The sequence below is a fragment of the Giraffa tippelskirchi genome, chromosome 12 (genome assembly GCF_054371585.1).
Source record: "Giraffa tippelskirchi isolate mGirTip1 chromosome 12, T2T-mGirTip1v1.2.pri, whole genome shotgun sequence".
Lineage (NCBI taxonomy): Eukaryota > Metazoa > Chordata > Mammalia > Artiodactyla > Giraffidae > Giraffa > Giraffa tippelskirchi.
The window spans coordinates 44,922,159-44,940,927 of NC_137286.1; the positions used below are offsets into that span (position 1 = coordinate 44,922,159).

At 41.9% G+C, this 18,769-nt stretch overlaps 1 protein-coding gene across 7 annotated transcripts in view; it reads left to right on the forward strand.

The window, feature by feature from the left end:
• IQGAP1 (IQ motif containing GTPase activating protein 1) overlaps window positions 1–18,070 on the forward strand; it is a 128,567-nt gene extending 110,497 nt beyond the window's left edge. For all 7 annotated transcript variants that reach the window (XM_081546957.1, XM_081546956.1, XM_081546958.1 and 4 more), the window contains 12 exons: window positions 281–421; window positions 513–597; window positions 1,931–2,163; window positions 2,973–3,105; window positions 4,075–4,177; window positions 4,839–4,974; window positions 5,361–5,448; window positions 7,483–7,695; window positions 8,459–8,625; window positions 10,600–10,722; window positions 13,305–13,413; window positions 15,774–18,070. In XM_081546957.1, coding sequence (XP_081403083.1) covers window positions 281–421; window positions 513–597; window positions 1,931–2,163; window positions 2,973–3,105; window positions 4,075–4,177; window positions 4,839–4,974; window positions 5,361–5,448; window positions 7,483–7,695; window positions 8,459–8,625; window positions 10,600–10,722; window positions 13,305–13,413; window positions 15,774–15,887 — 1,645 coding nt within the window. In that variant the 3' untranslated portion in view covers window positions 15,888–18,070. The remainder of the gene's footprint in view (window positions 1–280; window positions 422–512; window positions 598–1,930; window positions 2,164–2,972; window positions 3,106–4,074; window positions 4,178–4,838; window positions 4,975–5,360; window positions 5,449–7,482; window positions 7,696–8,458; window positions 8,626–10,599; window positions 10,723–13,304; window positions 13,414–15,773) is intronic.
• Window positions 18,071–18,769: the final 699 nt, after the last annotated feature.

Below are 18,769 nucleotides of genomic sequence, written 5' to 3' on the forward strand. Positions count from 1 at the left end.
TTGATTTCCTTTAGGATTGACTGGTTTGATCTCCTTGCTGTCCAAGGGACTCTCAAGAGTCTTCTCCAACACCACAGTTAGAAATCATCAGTTTTTTGGCACTCAGCCTTCTTTATGGTCCAACTCTCACATCCATACATGACTACTGGAAGAACCATAGCATTGACTAGATGGACCTTTGTCCAAGAAAGGAAAATCTGTCACTGCTTCTCCTTTTTCCCCTTCTATTTGCCATGAAGTGATGGTCTAACATACTTGGGGGTAATTTCTGCTTTCCCAGCAAACTGCCCTACGACGTGACCCCAGAGCAGGCCCTGTCTCATGAGGAAGTCAGGACGCGGCTAGACAATTCTATCAGGAACATGCGGGCTGTGACTGACAAGTTCCTGGCAGCCATCGTCAGCTCCGTGGACAAAATCCCGTGAGTGTCGCCCGCTGTGGCCCCCGGTAGAGCCCAGCACTAGTGGCCTCCTGCTCCCGTTCCTTCTCACCAAGTTTTGTCTACCCCACAGCTACGGGATGCGCTTCATTGCCAAAGTGCTGAAGGACTCCTTGCATGAGAAGTTCCCCGATGCTGGTGAGGATGAGCTGCTGAAGGTAAGACCAAAAGCTGGCACGCTCTTTCTCTTCAGATAATAGCCCTTGGAGGGAAAAGTGCCCGGACCAAACCTGGCCTTAGACTTTCGTTTTGTTTGTTTTAGTCACTTAGTTGTGTCTGCCTCTTTGAGAACCCATGGTCTCTGTCCATGGGATTCTCCAGGCATGAATACTCGAGCAGGTTGCCATTTCCTTCTCCAGGACTAAGCCTGACCTTGAAAATGAAAAGTAAAGGTGAAAGTCTCTCAGTCGTGTCCAACTCTTTGCGACCTCATGAACTATACAGTCCATGGAATTCTCTAGGCCAGAATACTGGAGTGGGTAGCTGTTCCCTTCCTTAGACCTTTAGTAATAAGGACCTTAGTATAGATTTTGTCAGTAGCTCACCATTGAGCGTGAGGTTTTGAAAGTGATTGTAAACAGTAAATGATACTTCTCTTAGTTCCTGTATAGTTCCTATGTTGTTTGAATGGCACACGGCTATCAACCAAGTAGAGAAGATGCATTTTTCTGTCTTGAGATAACATTTCTTTGAGTCCTGTCTTTTCGCTGAAGAATTGCTCCCTCTGCTGGTGGCCAGGTGAATGGTAGCAAGCCCAGTTGTTTCCGCTAAAGCTGTTGCTGATAATTCTTTCTTACTCAGCTATGCTCCCTCTTTTTTTTTTTTTTTTTCTTAATCTGAACGCTTTTTTCTTCTCTCCTAGCTCTCTGCTTTCCTACAGTGAGGCCTCGATTCTAGACTTTCTGTTCAGGTGAATTCATTTTCTTTTTTTCTGAATGAAACTCTAGGGGAAATGCTTTGACTGTCCTCGAATCCTTCTGTAGAAGAGATATGTGTTGAGTGGCTTTGATTTCAGAGGCATTAACTTGTCTGCCTTTGACATCTGCAGCATAAGGATGGTGGGGGTTGGACACATGACGCTAGGTCATGTTCAAGGATTTGTTTTAGCTTCTTAGAATGAGTGCCCACCTCCACGGTAATGAAAAGTACATGTGGCTGGCACGGCTTTATTTGCTGCTGTGATATGTGGACAAAGAATGCCCTGAAATGCTCAGTAACAGACTTTATGTCTACCATTTTTACCTTCTGAATCTGTTCTTTCATTGTAGTGATTTTCAATTCTGTTCTCATTTTCTTTTTTTTCTGCATCCAGTCGAGGGATGTTTGGTCATTTTAGTTTCAGGCCTTGAGAAAAGGTGTATGTGTAAGTGTGTGTAGAGTGGTTTTTTTTTTCCTCAGAGGGCCACATTTTCTGGTTTTGTTAGCAAAGTCATTTGTGGCTTACTTGTTGAAGTAGCTTTTAATACCCATTTCTTTTTCCTCTGTTCCCAGATTATTGGCAACTTGCTTTACTACCGATACATGAATCCAGCCATTGTTGCTCCCGATGCCTTTGACATCATTGACTTGTCGGCAGGAGGCCAGCTCACCACAGACCAACGCCGCAATCTTGGGTCTATTGCCAAGATGCTCCAGCACGCAGCTTCCAATAAGATGTTCCTGGGAGATAATGCTCACTTGAGCATCATTAATGAATACCTCTCCCAGTCCTACCAGAAATTCAGGTAAGAGGAAAGGGATGAGGTGCTTAAAAGACTCTGTGGGCATGTTTCTAACTCTTAAGGGTAAAGATGAGATGAAATACCACACCCAGCATTCCCTGGACCACAGTATTGTAGGACACACGCCTAATGCTCTCAGAGCTCCAGATGATGATGAGGAGCATGTGTGAGCTATTAAAATGTGTTCTGGACTTCCTTGGTGGTCCAGTGGTTGAGAATCCACCTGCCAACGCAGGGGACATGAGTTGGATCCCTGGTCTGTAAAGATTTCACATGCTGTGGAGCAACTAAGCCCATGTGCCGCAGTGAGAGAAAGCCCGTGAGCAGCAACAAAGACTCAACAGAGCCAAAATAGAAATGAAAAATAATATTTAAAAAATGTTTTTAAAAAGTAAAATGTGTTCCTATGAAATAGACAATACTTAACATAGACATAACGCCTACATCAGGCACGTGTTACTTTGCAATCAGAGAATTGGAGAGCCCTTGTAGTATTTGTAAGTTAATCATTCAGTCGTGAGTTCAGGGTGTTGTCTTCGAGGGTTGGGTCCACTAATGACAACTGGTGTTTCAGAACCGTCTTAAATGATGGTTGAGCGGTTCTTGTGGGCAGAACTAAAATAAAGTGGAAAGAGCACCAACGTCCCAGGGCTGTCAAGCATAACGGACATGCTGCGGTTTCTCTTGAGTCAACTGTCTTGCCTGGCTTCTGTTAGAACTCACCGATCCAAGGGTTTGTGGGGTGTCCTTCCTTCGTCAGCTTCTTACACGCATGGCACCTGTCGGGGCCCGGCTCCTGTGTTTATTTTCAGACGGTTTTTCCAAACTGCTTGTGATGTCCCAGAGCTTCAGGATAAATTTAATGTGGATGAGTACTCCGACTTAGTGACCCTCACCAAGCCAGTGATCTACATCTCCATCGGCGAGATCATCAACACCCACACGGTAAGTATTCTTCTTCAATGACGTAATCCCATTGCTCTGTCTTAATTGCCTTCTCTGGCTGCTGCCCACTGTCTCTGGATGCCAGACACCTCCCCATCCTTTGATCTTACTGACATCACATCTGCCTTGTTTCTTATCTTCCTTTGCTTATTTTTCTTAACTTTCTCGAAGCGATCCCCAGGCCACCTGCGTCAATATCATGCTGGAACCCCACCTCAGACCAGCTGAATCAGAAGCCCCGTGGGTGGGCTTCAGAATTTCGGTTGTGACCCCTGATATAGTGACTGGATAAAATACTGTTTTTTACTGCTCCCTGTTTTTACCCTGGCCCTCTGTGTTACTTTTCTAACATGATCTAGGATACCAGCTTTTTCCTCTATGTCACCTTCAAGTGATTTTCCCTTGGGTGCTGTTTATTTTCCCCACCTCAAATTTTTATAATTCATTCCTTTTCCCCTTGGGGGCATATAGAACAAGAAATGAGAAAGTAAAATGAAATTTCAGTGGCTGTCATTTTTGACAACATCACCATATAGGCTTTGGCAAATGGCCCTGAATTAATAATAATGTTGATCTGATGCACTTTTCTCTGAATTAAAAGATATATACCAGAAGCTTTAAGCGAAAGCATGAGTATGGGTCATTTGAACTGGTTGTAGAGTACATTGATAACTTGGGTATTGAAGTCTGTGAGCTTCCTTGTTCTTTCTTCTCTAAGGTGCGTTTAAATCCTTTATAGCTGGTCCTGAGAGAATACCAGTATTTCTTCTTCATACGTCACAGGCCAGCATGGTGCTCTGTGTGTCATGTTGTTTATTTGGTCAGTCTGTCGAGGATTAGTTTGTCAGTCCTTTGAACATAGGAGTTTTGTTATCTGACCTCTTTTGTGCTGTTAGGTGTTGTGGGTGGGGCTGGGGGCTGGTGGGTTGAGTGTGTGAATGGAATTGACCTCTGGGTGTGTGGATGCAGCTCCTGTTAGACCACCAGGATGCCATTGCCCCGGAGCACAACGATCCGATCCACGAGCTGCTGGACGACCTCGGCGAGGTGCCCACCATTGAGTCCTTGATAGGTAAGGTTCCGACTTAACCGCCTAGCAGCTGAGACGGGGAGCATGGCAGGAGTGCTGTGATTGTCTCCTCATCTGTCTCCACGCTGTTCACCCTCCGAATACACATCAGGGAAGAAATGATCCCTGATGATCCCCATCTGTTAGGAACTGAAGTCCAGTGGATAATGGACTCAAATATAATACATATTATAAATGCTCAGATATAATACATATCAGGATGAGATGGTTGGGTGGCATCACCAATTCACTGGATATGAACTTAGACAAACTCTGGGAGATGGTGAGGGACAGGGAGGCCTGGCCTGCTGCAGTCCATGGAGTCGCAATGAGTTGGAAACGACTTAGCGACTGAACAGCAACAACAATACATATAATCATGTAACTAGAAATGATAAGTCCTATAAAGGAAATGAACAGGGTATTTTGAGAGAGAAATATTACAGTGTTGAAATGATTTGTCAAACATTCTTTTTTTAGGGATCCTTTGTCTTGGCATAATATTTTTTTTTACTGAAGGATATCCTTGCCACAAAGTACATATTGGCTGATTCAACTATCTTCTTAAACTTGGATTCTCTTTTATTTGAATTATCATCTACTCTCCAATGTCTTTTCTCTTTATTATATCGATTTTTTTTTTCCTATCCTTCCAAAACTTTAGGAGAAGGTGCTGGCAATTTAAATGACCCAAATAAGGAGGCACTGGCTAAGACGGAAGTGTCTCTCACACTGACCAATAAGTTCGATGTGCCTGGAGATGAGAATGCAGAAATGGACGCTCGGACCATCTTACTGAAGTGAGGATTGAAAGGAGCAGGAGTGGAATGACTGTAACCCAGTGATCACGCCTGTCCCTTGGTCTTGCTGAACGAGTCCACTTGTTCATATCTAAAATGACCTTGGCCGTTTAAGCCCAATACAGTTCTGGTCACCTCCCATAGTATACTTGGCACAGAACTTACCTGCCTTATTTGCTAATAAGATGCTGAAATGAATTTGCATCTCAGATCCTGACCTTCGTATCCACTCTGTCATAGCTGCATGAGTAAGCCTGGGGCTTCGCGTACCTGTGTTAGGGCTGCCCAGTGGGACTCTGGGAGGTGGTATTTGTTCTGCTCCTGCTGAGGTCCCTTCGAGAGGAAGCGGGTGCTAATGTTTGGATGCCTCCCGAATCTCCTTTCAGCACAAAACGCTTAATTGTGGATGTCATCCGGTTCCAGCCAGGAGAGACCTTGACTGAAATCCTAGAAACACCAGCCACCAGTGAACAGGTAAAGTTTGGGGGTTTTTTGTGTGCCATGATTAGATGGATAGGGGCTCCTACGGTGGGCATGTGACAGGGCTGAGAAGGGGGGACACAGATGGTGAGAGGTGGTCACCAGGAGGTGGGCCTGGATGTGACTGGCAGATGGAAGCATTCAGGGCTCCCTGAGAAAGTTGTTGGCCCCTTAACCCAGAGGTAGATATTTCTAGTGCGCAGAGCTCGCCGGCGCTTGCATTCAGTCTGTGTGTGCCTTAATTTAACCTGAGACAGCATCGGTGAGTCTGGCCAGCAATTGATTGAATATTGTAGCTCTAAAATTTTAAAAATTTTTATTATTTTATTTTTTGGCTGTGCTGGTCTTTGTTGCTGTATGAGGGCTTTCTCTAGTTGTGGTGAGCATGGGCTTCTCATTGCAGTGGCTTCTCTTATTGCAGAGCACAGGCTGTAGGGCATGAGGGCTTCAGTAGTTTTGGAGCACGGGCTTAGTTGTTCCGAGGCATGTAGGATCTTCCCAGACCAGGGATCGAACTCAGGTCTCCTGCATTGGCAGGTGGATTCTTAACCACTGGCCCACCAGGGAAGTCCTATAGTTAGAATTCTGTTAAATGCCTTTGTAGGTAGGAGAGAAGAGTAGAATATGGCTCCTGAGCTCCCTGAACTCATGATACAGTTGGATACATGTGACATATAAACTGAAACAATTAGAAAATCACCATGGTCTCGACTCTAAAAATAATAGAAATTAAGAAAGGGGCCAGTGAGGAGCAAAGCATCAGGAAGATATGGGGCTTGAACCAAGGTTCCTCATTTCACAGATGACAAAACTGAGACCCCTTTGAGGTTAAATAACTTGCCCATAATCATTCACTTACAGTGGCAGAACCAAACTTGGATCTGGTTCTGTCTGATTCCAGTTCATGCTCTTTACATCACATGATAAGCTGTAGTTTTGATATTAGAAGAAAAGGGAATATTGGGAAAAGAATTGCTCCCAGTTGGGAAAAATCATGACCTTTCCAGGTATAAACATCCCCAGTACAAACAGTTCAAAATAGGGTCCCAGAACCTAAGCCACATGCTAGGATCTATCAGCATAGAGGTGATCATTGAGGTTTTGAGAGAGAACAGTTATAATGAAAGGACCATGGGTCCTTTGGAGGCACCAGCCCTTGCTAAGACAAGGAAGATGTGCGGAGAAGATGAACAGGCAACAGCTAAGAGAAGACACTGGATTTGGGGTGAGAGGAATGGTGATAAGAACTGGTGATGATAGCCAGATTTTGAGGAAAGTGCTGAAAGAAGGGGAGAGCAGGTGTGGATCGTTTTTTGGGTGGGAACACAACAGACAGACGTTGGTTGGTGACTTGGAGAGATACCAGATACAAGAAGAGTCTCTTCACTGGCGTTTGCAGCATGTTTGAAAGCAGAGGGCAGACTTGAAGGTGATCAGCTGTGATGAGGTGGGGGAAAAAAGAATTCACCCACCATTGGCATTGCATTGGTGTGATTGCAACATTTATCACGCCAGGTTTCAAACAAAAATAAATGGTTTCCATATCCCACATGTGATAGGGGAAAAATGAGGGATTTTGTACCCAGTAGAGTTCAATCTCCTGATTAGACCTCAGAGTCCAGGAAAGAAACCAGCATCTTGGGACTTCCCTGACAGTCCAGTTGTTAAGACTTTGCCTTCCAATACAGCGGGTGCAGGCTCAGTCCCTGGCCAGGGAGCTAAGATCCTGCATGCCTTACAGCCAAAAAACCAAAACGATATTGTGACAAATTCAGTAAAGATTTTTTAAAAGGTCAACATTAAAAAAAAAAAAAAAAAGAAGCCAACATCTAGCTTCATAAATGTTTCTCTTCTAGATGAAAGGAGAGCAGCCTCTGCTTCATGCAGTTTCTTTGTCACTTGTTGGGGTGGGAGGCAGGGGGTTGTAAATTTGTTGCCCTCTGTTTCTAGAATAGAGTCCATGAACTGTATAGAGTCAGGTGTGGGTTAGCATGGAGGCCTTCCATGAAATCCTCTTTCTTGCTGTAGGAAGCAGAGCATCAGAGGGCCATGCAGAGACGTGCCATCCGTGATGCCAAAACTCCGGACAAGATGAAGAAGTCCAAAACCATAAAGGAAGACAGCAGCCTCAGTCTTCAGGAGAAGAAGGAGAAGATCCAGTCAGGCTTGAAGAAGCTCACAGAGCTTGGCACCGTGGACCCAAAGAACAGATACCAGGAACTGATCAATGACATCGCCAGGGTATGGCATTTAGGGGACAGCAGTGGCCTGGCCATGTTGAAAGCTGACTCAGAGGCTTGTGGGCTGTCTCAGAGTCTTGTGGGGACATGGTAGCTGTTCCAGTGACAACATACCTTTAGTTCATGGGCCAATTCAGGTCCTCTCCTCCCGGGAATCGTTTCTGACCCTTCCAGCATGAGGTCCTAGCCTGCCCTCCCATGGCTTATTCCATGGCCTACATTAGTAGGAAGAATATCCTGATTAGAGTTTCCTGTGTCTCAGTTTGTCTTTTGGCCTTAAAGAGTTCCTCTGGTTCTTTTCAGTGATAATTGTGCAATAGAAATTTGCTTCAGATCGATCATCACATCCTAGATTTGTGTGAGTCTTCTCAATTAAGGGGCTCTGGTGCAGGCCAGGGAATTTATGCATCCTCTGCTGTTGCACTAAAAGCACACCACACATAACTCGCAGTTTGGTACTTGTTACATTAAAATGATTTTTTTCCTCCCTCTCCTGACAACATATTTAAACACGCTTTGCAAGTTGATTCTGAGACTGTTGGAGGTCTGTGAAAGTAACCCATTTTCCCTGCCTCTAGAAAATAGAAATAGGGGGGAAAATGGATGAGATCTGAATTTCTTTGTTAATTTTTGAGCATAAAACTGCTGCCTATGAAGAACATGTGGTCAAGCAAGGCCGAGTTAAACACTGCCAGGTTCTAGTGTTAATGGTTCGAGAAGCACATGACATCATTATTTTTGTGATTTTAATAATTATGTCTCAGGATATTCGGAATCAGCGGAGATACCGACAGAGGAGAAAGGCTGAGCTGGTGAAGCTGCAGCAGACGTATGCTGCCCTGAACTCTAAGGCCACGTTTTATGGAGAGCAGGTGGATTACTATAAAAGCTACATCAAGACCTGCCTGGATAACTTAGCCAGCAAGGGCAAGTGAGTATTTTTATAAAGAATCAATGTTAGGGGAAAAAGAAGTAGAGGCAACTGAAGTGAGTGACGTTGGAGATTTTTACTGACAACACACTAAATCTGTTTATTGCATTAGTCCTTTGTTTGGCTTCTAATCGTTTGTAATTTCCTAGTTCCATTTGTTATGTGTGCGTGCGTGCTAAGTCACTTCAGTCATGTCCAACTTTTGTGACCCCATGGACTGTAGCCTGCCAGGTTACTCTTTCCATGGGATTTCCCATGCAAGAATACCATCGTGGGTTGCCATTTCCTTCACCAGGGGATTTTCCCGACCCAGGGATCAAACCCAAGTCTCTTACATCTCCTGCATTGGCAGGCAGGTTCTTTACCACTGAGCCACCTGGGAAGCCCTCCATTTGTTATGGTATGGTGTAAGTAAATAATATGTGGTGGGTTTCAAGGATGCTTATTTCTAAACATCCCGTGTTCCAAAATATCTTCTCGGTCCTAGAAATTAAAGAACCTTGTAAAGGGGTCATTTAGTGGCCCCCAAACTAGGATGCGCCTCAAAACTCACTTAAGGAACAGTATTAATATAAACAGTTCAATTCCCTGGCCTCAGTACTTCCTGAGCACAGGCCATGATTTTTTCCCAGCTTCCAAGGAAGAACTGATGTAGCCTCCTTGGTGCTGGCCGCAAACCATCAGTCTGCGTATTTTTCAGGGAGGGAAATCGAAAATCCAGAGAGATGAAGTGATTAAGCACAGGTTCTGCTTGCTAGAAGGCTGTTTACTCCCAACTTTTCATTTTGAGACTTTTCAAACCCCAGAAAAATCCCATGAATAGAACCATAAGCACCCATATACCTTTCAGATATTAATAGATTCACTGTGTTTAGCCCATCAGCTTCCCCTCTCTGTAGCCTGCTTACTCTTCCCATCTGTGCCTTTTCTCTCCCTCCCTGAAGACTTCCCAAAGTAAGGCAGGGCTGACATGAAGGGTGAAAATCAGGTTCACGTAACCCAGCTCATGGAGTTGGTGCCTCTGTCCTTCTGAAATGTCCCCATCATTCTCTGAGCACCTCTTGACTTTGTGACACAAGATGTTTCTGGTTCAGTTTGTATTCTTCCCTCCCCAGGTTTGGAATCAGCTATTTCTCCAAACATCCCTCGTTCCTTGTAATGAAGAATGGTATTTAGAAACCAAAAGACTAGATGTGCTCATTGCCAGAGCCATTATTGTTTCAGGCCTTCTAGGCAGACAGAGCTAGGTTCTCATTTCCTTTTTAATGGCTGCATGGTATTCCTTTGTAGAGATAAATTAACTGCTGGGTCAGTTCTCCATTGATAGACATTGACATTGTTTCCAGTTACTTATTATAAAAAATTCTGCGACAAATAGCCTCTTGTATGTATGTCATTTTGCAAATGTAGGCATATTTTTTTAAGATAAATTTCTAGAAATGTAATTGCCAGCTTCAAAATTTTATACAGTTGTGATTTTAATAGATACTTCAGTTGCCAGCTGTAGGGATTATTACCTTTTATGTAACTACAGCTTTTCTGCACCATTTCTTGAGAGCCCTCCCTTGAGAGTCCCAGATCCTGTTCTCGTTCATCCCAGTTCCTCCCTAGCTTACTTTTCTTACCGCTTCTTGCCTTGATTATCCCAGTGGCCTGCTAACATCTGTTCCTTTTTCCTTGTTCCCATTCTTCTGTGTTGCTATGCTGACTTAAACTCTTCTAAAAATTACACATTCTAAGGTATTTTTATTTTTTCTCTGCACAGCCAAGGGGCTAAGAGTGACTCCTGTGGGATTCCCTCCAGTATAGTTCCCTGAAGTAGAAATCCTAGCATTGATTTGCCATTTTAGAATTGGTTTGTTACTTACGCTTGCATATGTGAAGTTTGTTTTCTAACCTCATATCCTTGAGTGACCAACAGAGATTCATAGTAGATAATAACTTATAGAAAGTGACATACTGTGGTCTTTACAGGGTCTCCAAAAAGCCTAGGGAAATGAAAGGGAAGAAAAGCAAAAAGATCTCTCTAAAATACACGGCAGCAAGACTGCATGAAAAAGGAGTTCTTTTGGAAATTGAGGACCTGCAAGTGAATCAGTGAGTATTTGCTTTTTAACTTTATTTTATATGTTGATTATTTTTGTTTCTGCGTTTGTCATAGCTTTATCTTAGTGACTTTCTCTTATCTGGATAATCATTATTATATTTTATGTGTGTTTGTAATTGATTAATTAAAATAATCAGTTATATGCAGAATTTGGCCTAATACCCAGAGTTAATTTGTCTTTCACAGAAAGGAATGTATTTGTATCTTTTCCCTATATGCTTCTATTCACATAAAGATTATTCATTCACTTTTTTTTTAACATAAATTGGAATGATACTGTTTATAGTCATGTATCCAGCTTTTTCCTCATTACATGTTGTGACCATTTTTCACATAGTTTGAATGACCACATAATTTTTAATACTGTAGTTTTAATTTAACCATTTACGTATTGTAGAATATTTTAAGTTGATTTTACTTTTTACAACATTACACATGTAATAACACCTTTATAATGTAATCTTTGATTCTACCTCTGATTATTTATTTTATGATAGATGCCTACAAATGTAATTTCTGGTCAGTGCATAATTTTTTTTATTGTAAAAAAAAACAAAACATAGAATTTACCGTCTTAACTGTGTTTTTTAAGTAGTTAGTTTTTTGGCCTCACTGTGAGGCATGTACGATCTTAGTTCCCCAACCAGGGAGCGAATTCATGCTCTGTGCGTTGGAAGTTGGAGTCTTAACCACTGGACCGCCAGGGAAGTCCCTCTTAACTACTTTTAAGTGTATAGTTCAGTAGTGTTAAGTACATTCACATTGTTGTGCAGCCCGTCTCTAGAACCTTTTCATCTTAGAAAACTGAAACTGTACCCATTAAATAACAACTCCTGTTTCCTGTTTCCCCCAGCCCTGGGAAACCAGCATTCTCCTCTTTGATTCTATGAATCTGACTCCTAGTTGCCTCATATAAGTAGAATAATATAATACTTGTTTTTTGTGTCTGACTTTCTTCAGTTAGCATGATGTCATCAGGGTTCATGCAGGTTGTAACCTGTAACAGGTTTTCTTCCTTTTTAAGCCTGAGTCGCTTCTCACTGTATATGTGAACCACATTTTGCTTATCCATTTGTCCATTGATGGACATGTGGGTTGCTTCCATCTTGTTGCTGTTGTGAATAATGTTACAGTGAACATGGAAGTACAAATATCTCTTGAGACCCTGCTTTCAATTCTTTTTGATGTATACCTATAAGGGACATTACTGGATCATATGATAAATTCTATTTTTAATTTTTTTAGAAACTACCACACTATTTTCCATAGCAGTAGAAAAAAATTTTTTAACTCATATGTATTAACATTACAAAATATTTTCTAGCAGTGTCTGAAATGTATATGAAAGTGCTTTTTTACCTCAATAATTCTTTACCACCATTGAATAACAAAGCAATTTTTGATATTTTTGGCTTAATAGATAAAAAAGGTAGCACTTTTAAATTTTTCATTTTTTAGAATTCTGGTTGAGGTTTTTGGTGTGTGTGTGTATTTAAACATGGCTTATTATCTATGTTTTCTTTGATTATTTTTTCAATTGAGCACCTTGGTGTTTTGGGTTTTTTTTTTTTTCAGATTAGCACTTTATGCATTTTTCAGGCGTGTTTCATAATTTATTATTTATTCCCTTCTTTTTTGTCATTATTTCCTGTTATTGTTCAGGTGCCTATCATTATTAATAATTTGCTACCACAGACTTAGAAACCAGATGACAAACCAAACGAGTTAAAATAAAATTATTTATTATGTAAAATAATATCTTTATAAAACCTGTGAAAGTCTCCTGTTGAGTAAAATGCATGTGATTTAGTCTGTGGACTCTGTAACCTCTCATCTGGCTTCTCCGTGACCTCTTTTGCATCCTCCATGATTCTCAGCTCTATTTATAATAGATCAGTTTGCTCCATAGTTGAGTTTTGGAAATCTGGGGTGACACACTTTGATCACCTAGAGAACAGCTTGCTCCCACCTTCTGGTGCCATAAAACTCCTGGGCATGTAACATGTTGAGAGTGAGTGGTACCTTAAATATTTTCAGTAATAACAGTTTATCTTTGATAATACTCAGTCCATTTATATCTGTAGCACCTACACTTTCCAGAACACTTGCTGTCTTGGTTCTTTTGGTTCTGACCCCTGCTTTGTTTATGTACCGTTTCCGGTCCTCAGACATGCTTGTATTCAGACATCTGTCTTTTCCTCCTCCTCCTCCTCGCCCCATTTCCTCTTGATTCTCCTTTCACTATCACGTTTCAGGAGTGGCTACATGGAAGGCCAGGGGGACTCCTGATGTCATCCCTTCATAGATCACTGTATCCTTCCTCAGTGGTTCCGCTCTTAGTAGGAAGCACATTCTCCCAGGAGAGGTTGCCACTCTTCTCTCCAGATCCCAAAGCAGATGGTAATTACAGCATCAATATCACACACAGCCCCACCTGCGAAAGTACTTTGCACCTTTATTTTGTCCCCCTTTTCACTGTTGAACACTGAGCTCATCTCCTTTCCAGACTTCACAGAATATTTTTATAGGAGAACACAAAAATCAAACCCTTATGATGTTGTGTTTCAAACAGGTTTAAAAACGTCATCTTTGAAATCAGTCCAACAGAAGAAGTTGGAGACTTCGAAGTGAAGGCCAAGTTCATGGGAGTTCAAATGGAAACGTTTATGTTACATTATCAGGTGGGTCTGCACCAGGTAAAACCAACAGCTCTGCATGTGAGATAGTTGTGTTCTTGTCAGGGTAGGAAAATGGAGAAAAGTAGACCCATGCGAGGAAAGCTGCCCGTACTTGATAGTGAGCTGAGGAGTTCTGTGTCTGATTTGGTCTGTTTGGGCTAGCAAGCTTTTGCAGACGTATAAATCTTCAGAGAGCATACCTGAAGCTCCCACTTAGGGTTGCCACTAAATTGAACTGACACCTTGGACTTGAAGAAAATGTTTAGGTACAGATCTCGACAGTACAAAATCATGAACTTTTTCAGTAGCTTGAAATCTTTTTTTTCCCCCTCTCATTTTGATTTGATATAGGGGGTTTAAAGGTATACTTCTGACAGGATGTGTGTAAATTGCATCTTTGTAAAGTGAGTCTCACTTTACTTATATTTTGGGAACTTTTTTTTTTTGAGAGAGAAAGCAACTTTTTACTGAATATAAGTTAATAAATAGGGATCAGAGAACAAATAGACAAACAGCATGAGTTACATCAGAATGAAAAAAATAAATGACGGGCCTGGGTTTCCAATCTGAAGCTGTTACGGAATATGACTATTTTTGGCCACACCACACGGCTTTGGGATCTTAGTTCCCCCACCAGGCATTGAACCCAGGCCCTGGGCAATAAAAGCACCAAGTCCTAACTACTGGACCACCAGGGAATTCCCTCTGAATCCCTTTTTAAATTCAAGAAGAATTCTGCAGTGAATCATTTTGTAACATAACTATCCCTAATTTTTATTTGGAAACATCTCTCTCTCTCTCTTTTTTGCATTAAAAAATGTAAGGGCGTTGAGAGGACGCCTAGGTAAGGTCCAGCTTCCGTTAGTTCTGTGAACACAGTGCTTTGTGGTGGGTACCCAGCTTATATTCCTCAGATGGCTGCACCCCGTCAGGCTGGGCAGGGGCCTTTCCCTGAATGTGCATTTGGGCTCTTGCACATGTCGTTCTCCCTTCCTTGGGGGTTTTCCCCCGCTTTCTTCCTCTGTCATTTATTGAGGACTTTCATGTTGTTCCCACACCTAAAACTTGCCCCACCAGCCACACCACAGTCAATTCCTTCTTCACCTCCATAGTTTATAGAGCCAGCCCCTGTTCACTACAGGCATCAACTTACTTTCCTCTCGACTTCCGAGCTGCAGACTCCTTAAGGACAGGTAGTATTTCTCTGTCTCCTCAATGACCAGTAGACCCTCAAAACACGTTAACTGTACAGATGTGAAATGATTTTATGATGCACGTAGCTCACTCAAGTCCTTACACAAAAAAGAGCCTCTTATTCCCTCAGTTTCACCAAATTTGTGTAGGCTGCCCATTCTGCCTCAGCGTATCACTCCATGCACAGAGTCATTAGCTATGGGATGACTGCCAGGTACAAGATGTTACAGTTCAGGTGATGCACCAGGGTTCTTGTCCACCTGGAGCCGCTAAGATTTTTCCAAAAGATGTATTGGTTGAACTTTTGGGATCCCTTCAAGCTCCTCTCTTTTTTAAAGATTTTTTTTTCAAATCTTTATTGAGTTTGTTACAGTATTGTTTCTGTTTTATGTTTTGATTTTTTTGGCCCTGTGGCATGTGGGATCTTAGTCCTCCCCCACCCCACCCCACCCAGGGATCGAACCCACACCCCCTGCTTTGGAAGACGAAGTTTTAACAACTGGACCACCAAGAAGTCTTGCCTTTAGGCCCTTTGATTCTTGCTTTTTCACCACCGCTCTTCCAAAGTTTGGGTGTGAGACCACTCTGATTTCCTCGGTTTGTTCTGGACAGTGGAGGGTAGTAGGGAAACAGGGCTTAGCTGTCAGATCCAGATTCACCACGTCCAGCTCTGTCCTGTTGGGCAGGTCATTTAACATCCTCCAGCCTCAGTGGCCTCATCTTTAAATCTGAAATAATCACCCCTGGTAGGATTTCTGACAGGACTTAGACATCGTATAACACGCTTCTAAATTGAGGAACATATAGTAAATGTAAAAAACATTTAGTCCTCTCTTCCCCATCATGTTCAGGATAGGAAAGCTCTGTCATTTGAAAAGGAAATGAAGACGCTAATAGATAGTGTTAAGATGACATTACTGGCCTTATCTTGTGTTCAGTGGTTATTATGTCTCATCATGGATTGAAACGCCATCACCTTCTCCAGGCGACATGTCACTTAGACGAACTGGGCCGCAGCAGGCAGTTCCATAGCTGGGGACTTGTGTCTCACCCCAGCTCACATCTGGTGCACAAGGCACACCTCGTCCCTTCCGGATCCCTCCCTACTCATGTCCCTCCTTTTCTTGTCCCACGGACTTGATTAACCATCAGAATGTTTTTTTGAACAGGACCTGCTGCAGCTACAGTATGAAGGAGTCGCCGTCATGAAATTATTTGACAGAGCTAAAGTCAACGTCAACCTCCTCATCTTCCTTCTCAACAAGAAGTTCTATGAGAAGTAACAGAGCATTTGCTTCCAGCCCAGAAGGATGAAGAAAGGAGTGCCCAGTGGCCACCTTTCTGGAGGTCCTTCTTTACTTCTCGGAAACAAAGACCCAGCCCACACCATTGCCTCAGTCTAATATCGCCCCCAACTCCACAAATTTAACTCCTCCTGCTCAACAGGGACTTTGGTCATCCTTTCTTCATAGTGAAATTATATTTCAGGCCCAGTCTGACCCATCTTGTTGCTTTATTCTCTCCTGTTAGGGAAGAGTGGGAACTCTCCTGAAATCTCTCAAGTTGTTACCGTCTTAGAGGTTGCATTACTATATTGTAAGCTTTGGTGTTTGTTTTTATTAGCAGTAGGGACGGTGGGATTTGAATACTTGCTGTTTAGAAGTGGAAGCCATTAGCCCAATAACGTGCATACTTAGAAGACACACAGTTAAAATGTTAGGTTATCCATACTTACTAGGTTGTCACTTAAAAGTGAAGTTCCTTTATATTTCTGTTCCATCAGTAAAATTGAAGGATATGGGGAGGCTTTGGTTGTCTTCCATTCTGTCTTCCTTTATGGGCGGGAGCTAATAGAAGTCACTGTTCTATGTTCAAAGGAAGCATTTTCTAGAAAGAGGGATATTGTTTTTAAATTTCACCATTAAATTTGGGCAGTTCTCATCAGTGGATGGGAGAGTCCCATTGTTAAAATTAAGCTATTTAGGTAAATTCTGAATGGTCTGAACACCTGCTTGTTTCTGTTGGTGCAAAGATTGACTAGTTTCAGGCAAACGATCCACTCCATCCCTATGGCAAAGGAATGGGTTATCCCTAGCGTAGAATGTAACTGTTTTCAAAACTGTTTTATATCTTAAGAGTGCCTTATGAAAGTGTAGATTTATTTCTAAAGTGGGGGTGATAGGAATTTTAAAGATTTATATAATGCTTCAAAAGTCTTTAGAATACTGTAAGAAAAGGGTTTGGGGTTTGTTTTTTTTTAAGTGGCTTATCTGTATATCTGAACTCTTGAAACTTTCTTATAGCTAAAACACTAGGGTTTATCTGTAGGGTTGCAAAGAGATTACCCTGCCTTAAACAGACTGAAACAAAACCAAACAAAAGCAGCCAAGCGATGTTACACGTGATATTAAAATCTACCCTCCCCCTTTTTTTGGTCTTTTCTCTTGCTGCCCACACAGTGCCTTTATTTTATGAACTCTGTTTTTTAAATTTAGTCACAAACAATTCAGTGCTAAACTTTGAGCTCATGGAGCTTTCATTCTTAGATTAAAAGTCATGTACTTTTTAAAAACAGTCTTTTTATCCAGGAAAATATATTGAAATCATGCTACTGAGCCTCATTTCCTCTGATGTTTTGGTTCAGTGTTCTTTTATCGTAAAACGTAAACTACCAGTTAAAAATTTACTGATGTATATTTAAAGCCAATAAACTGTTTTCACTGATAACAAATGATGTGACGCATCCCAGTTACAGATGTTAAGTGTTGGAAGTGTGATTTTCATGATAGACTGTTTACTGAGTCAGGTCCATGGGTGCAGCCGTACGAGTCTACACACCCCAGGCAGACCACAGACAGGTGAAGAGGTGAGGTGTGGAGTGTCACGGAAAGAGTCTCCACTGCCTTGACCTTGTTTCTTGGGTTTTGCAAGACAATTTTTTTAGTAAATATTTTCCTCAGATTAAAAGAAGATGCCACTCTAAGTGGCATCACCTCAGATACTGGGACCAACAAGAATGTCAACCGTTTTACCTTAAAAGATGATATTCAACCCAAATTCATGTCATGCCCCAGAGGCCAGATCCACGCAGACAATGAGCAAAGTTCATAACTCTTTAACTGAGGTATGATGTTTCAATGATCTGTAAGGAGCATAGTTAGTTCCCTTGACACAAATGGCACAAACCACCTTGAGAATTTTGATGGTAACTATGCATCATTACGGTGTTCACAGCATTGAGGATTCCCAGACAAACTCAAGTCATGGCATTGAAACCTGGTAGCTCTTTTTAATTTATTAGCCATAGCAGTCTCTGTCTCGACTCTCTCCTTCTTTGACCTTCTCTTTAACCAGCCATCATGACATTTACCATGAATTTCCTCCTTCAAGAATTTGGACTGCCCATCAGATTGTTGCCCCACACAATTGCCTCTGTATCTCGGTATGAAATAAAAGGTCATTCGTTTGTTTTTGTGTTGATTTTCCTCAGTCTCATTGTTAGCAGTTCCTGCAAAACAGTGTTAACCATAGTGAAGTTTAATAATTGAAAACCACAACAGAAAACAACCCTTTCATAGTCTTTTTGAAGGAACAAACACAAATCAGCTATCTCAAAGCGATTTTTTTAACTTGTGAGTTTAGCCTTTTTAAATGTAAAATGCTTTAAGTAGCCTCAGCATAAAAAGAATTGGGGGGGTGGCAAGATGGAGAACTAGCATAATGTCACTTAGTTCTTTTTTAAAATGAAAAAGCCATCCATGGAGTTCCCTGGTGGTCCAGTGGTGAAGACTCTGCTCTCCCAATGCAGGGGCACCGGTTCAGACCCCTGGTCAGCTCTGAGGGTCCATGAGTGCAACTAAGACCCAACACGGCCTAAATAAATATTTTTTAAAAAATCATCCAATTTTTCTTTAATCATTATTGGTGGACATTTCAATGTCAGTTCTGATCAGTGAATGGCTGGAAGTTTCAAATTACAGTAGCATTAAATGTTTTATGACAGTAGCACTCTAGATCACAGTATGTCCCTCAGGGGACTTCTCCATTACGTACAAATCACCAGAAAAGTCTACGGGACATTGGATATGGAAAAAGTAAACAGTAGCAAAAGGGAGGGAAAATGGCTGCCTTTTAAATAAGACCCCAAGGGGCAGCCGTACTTACA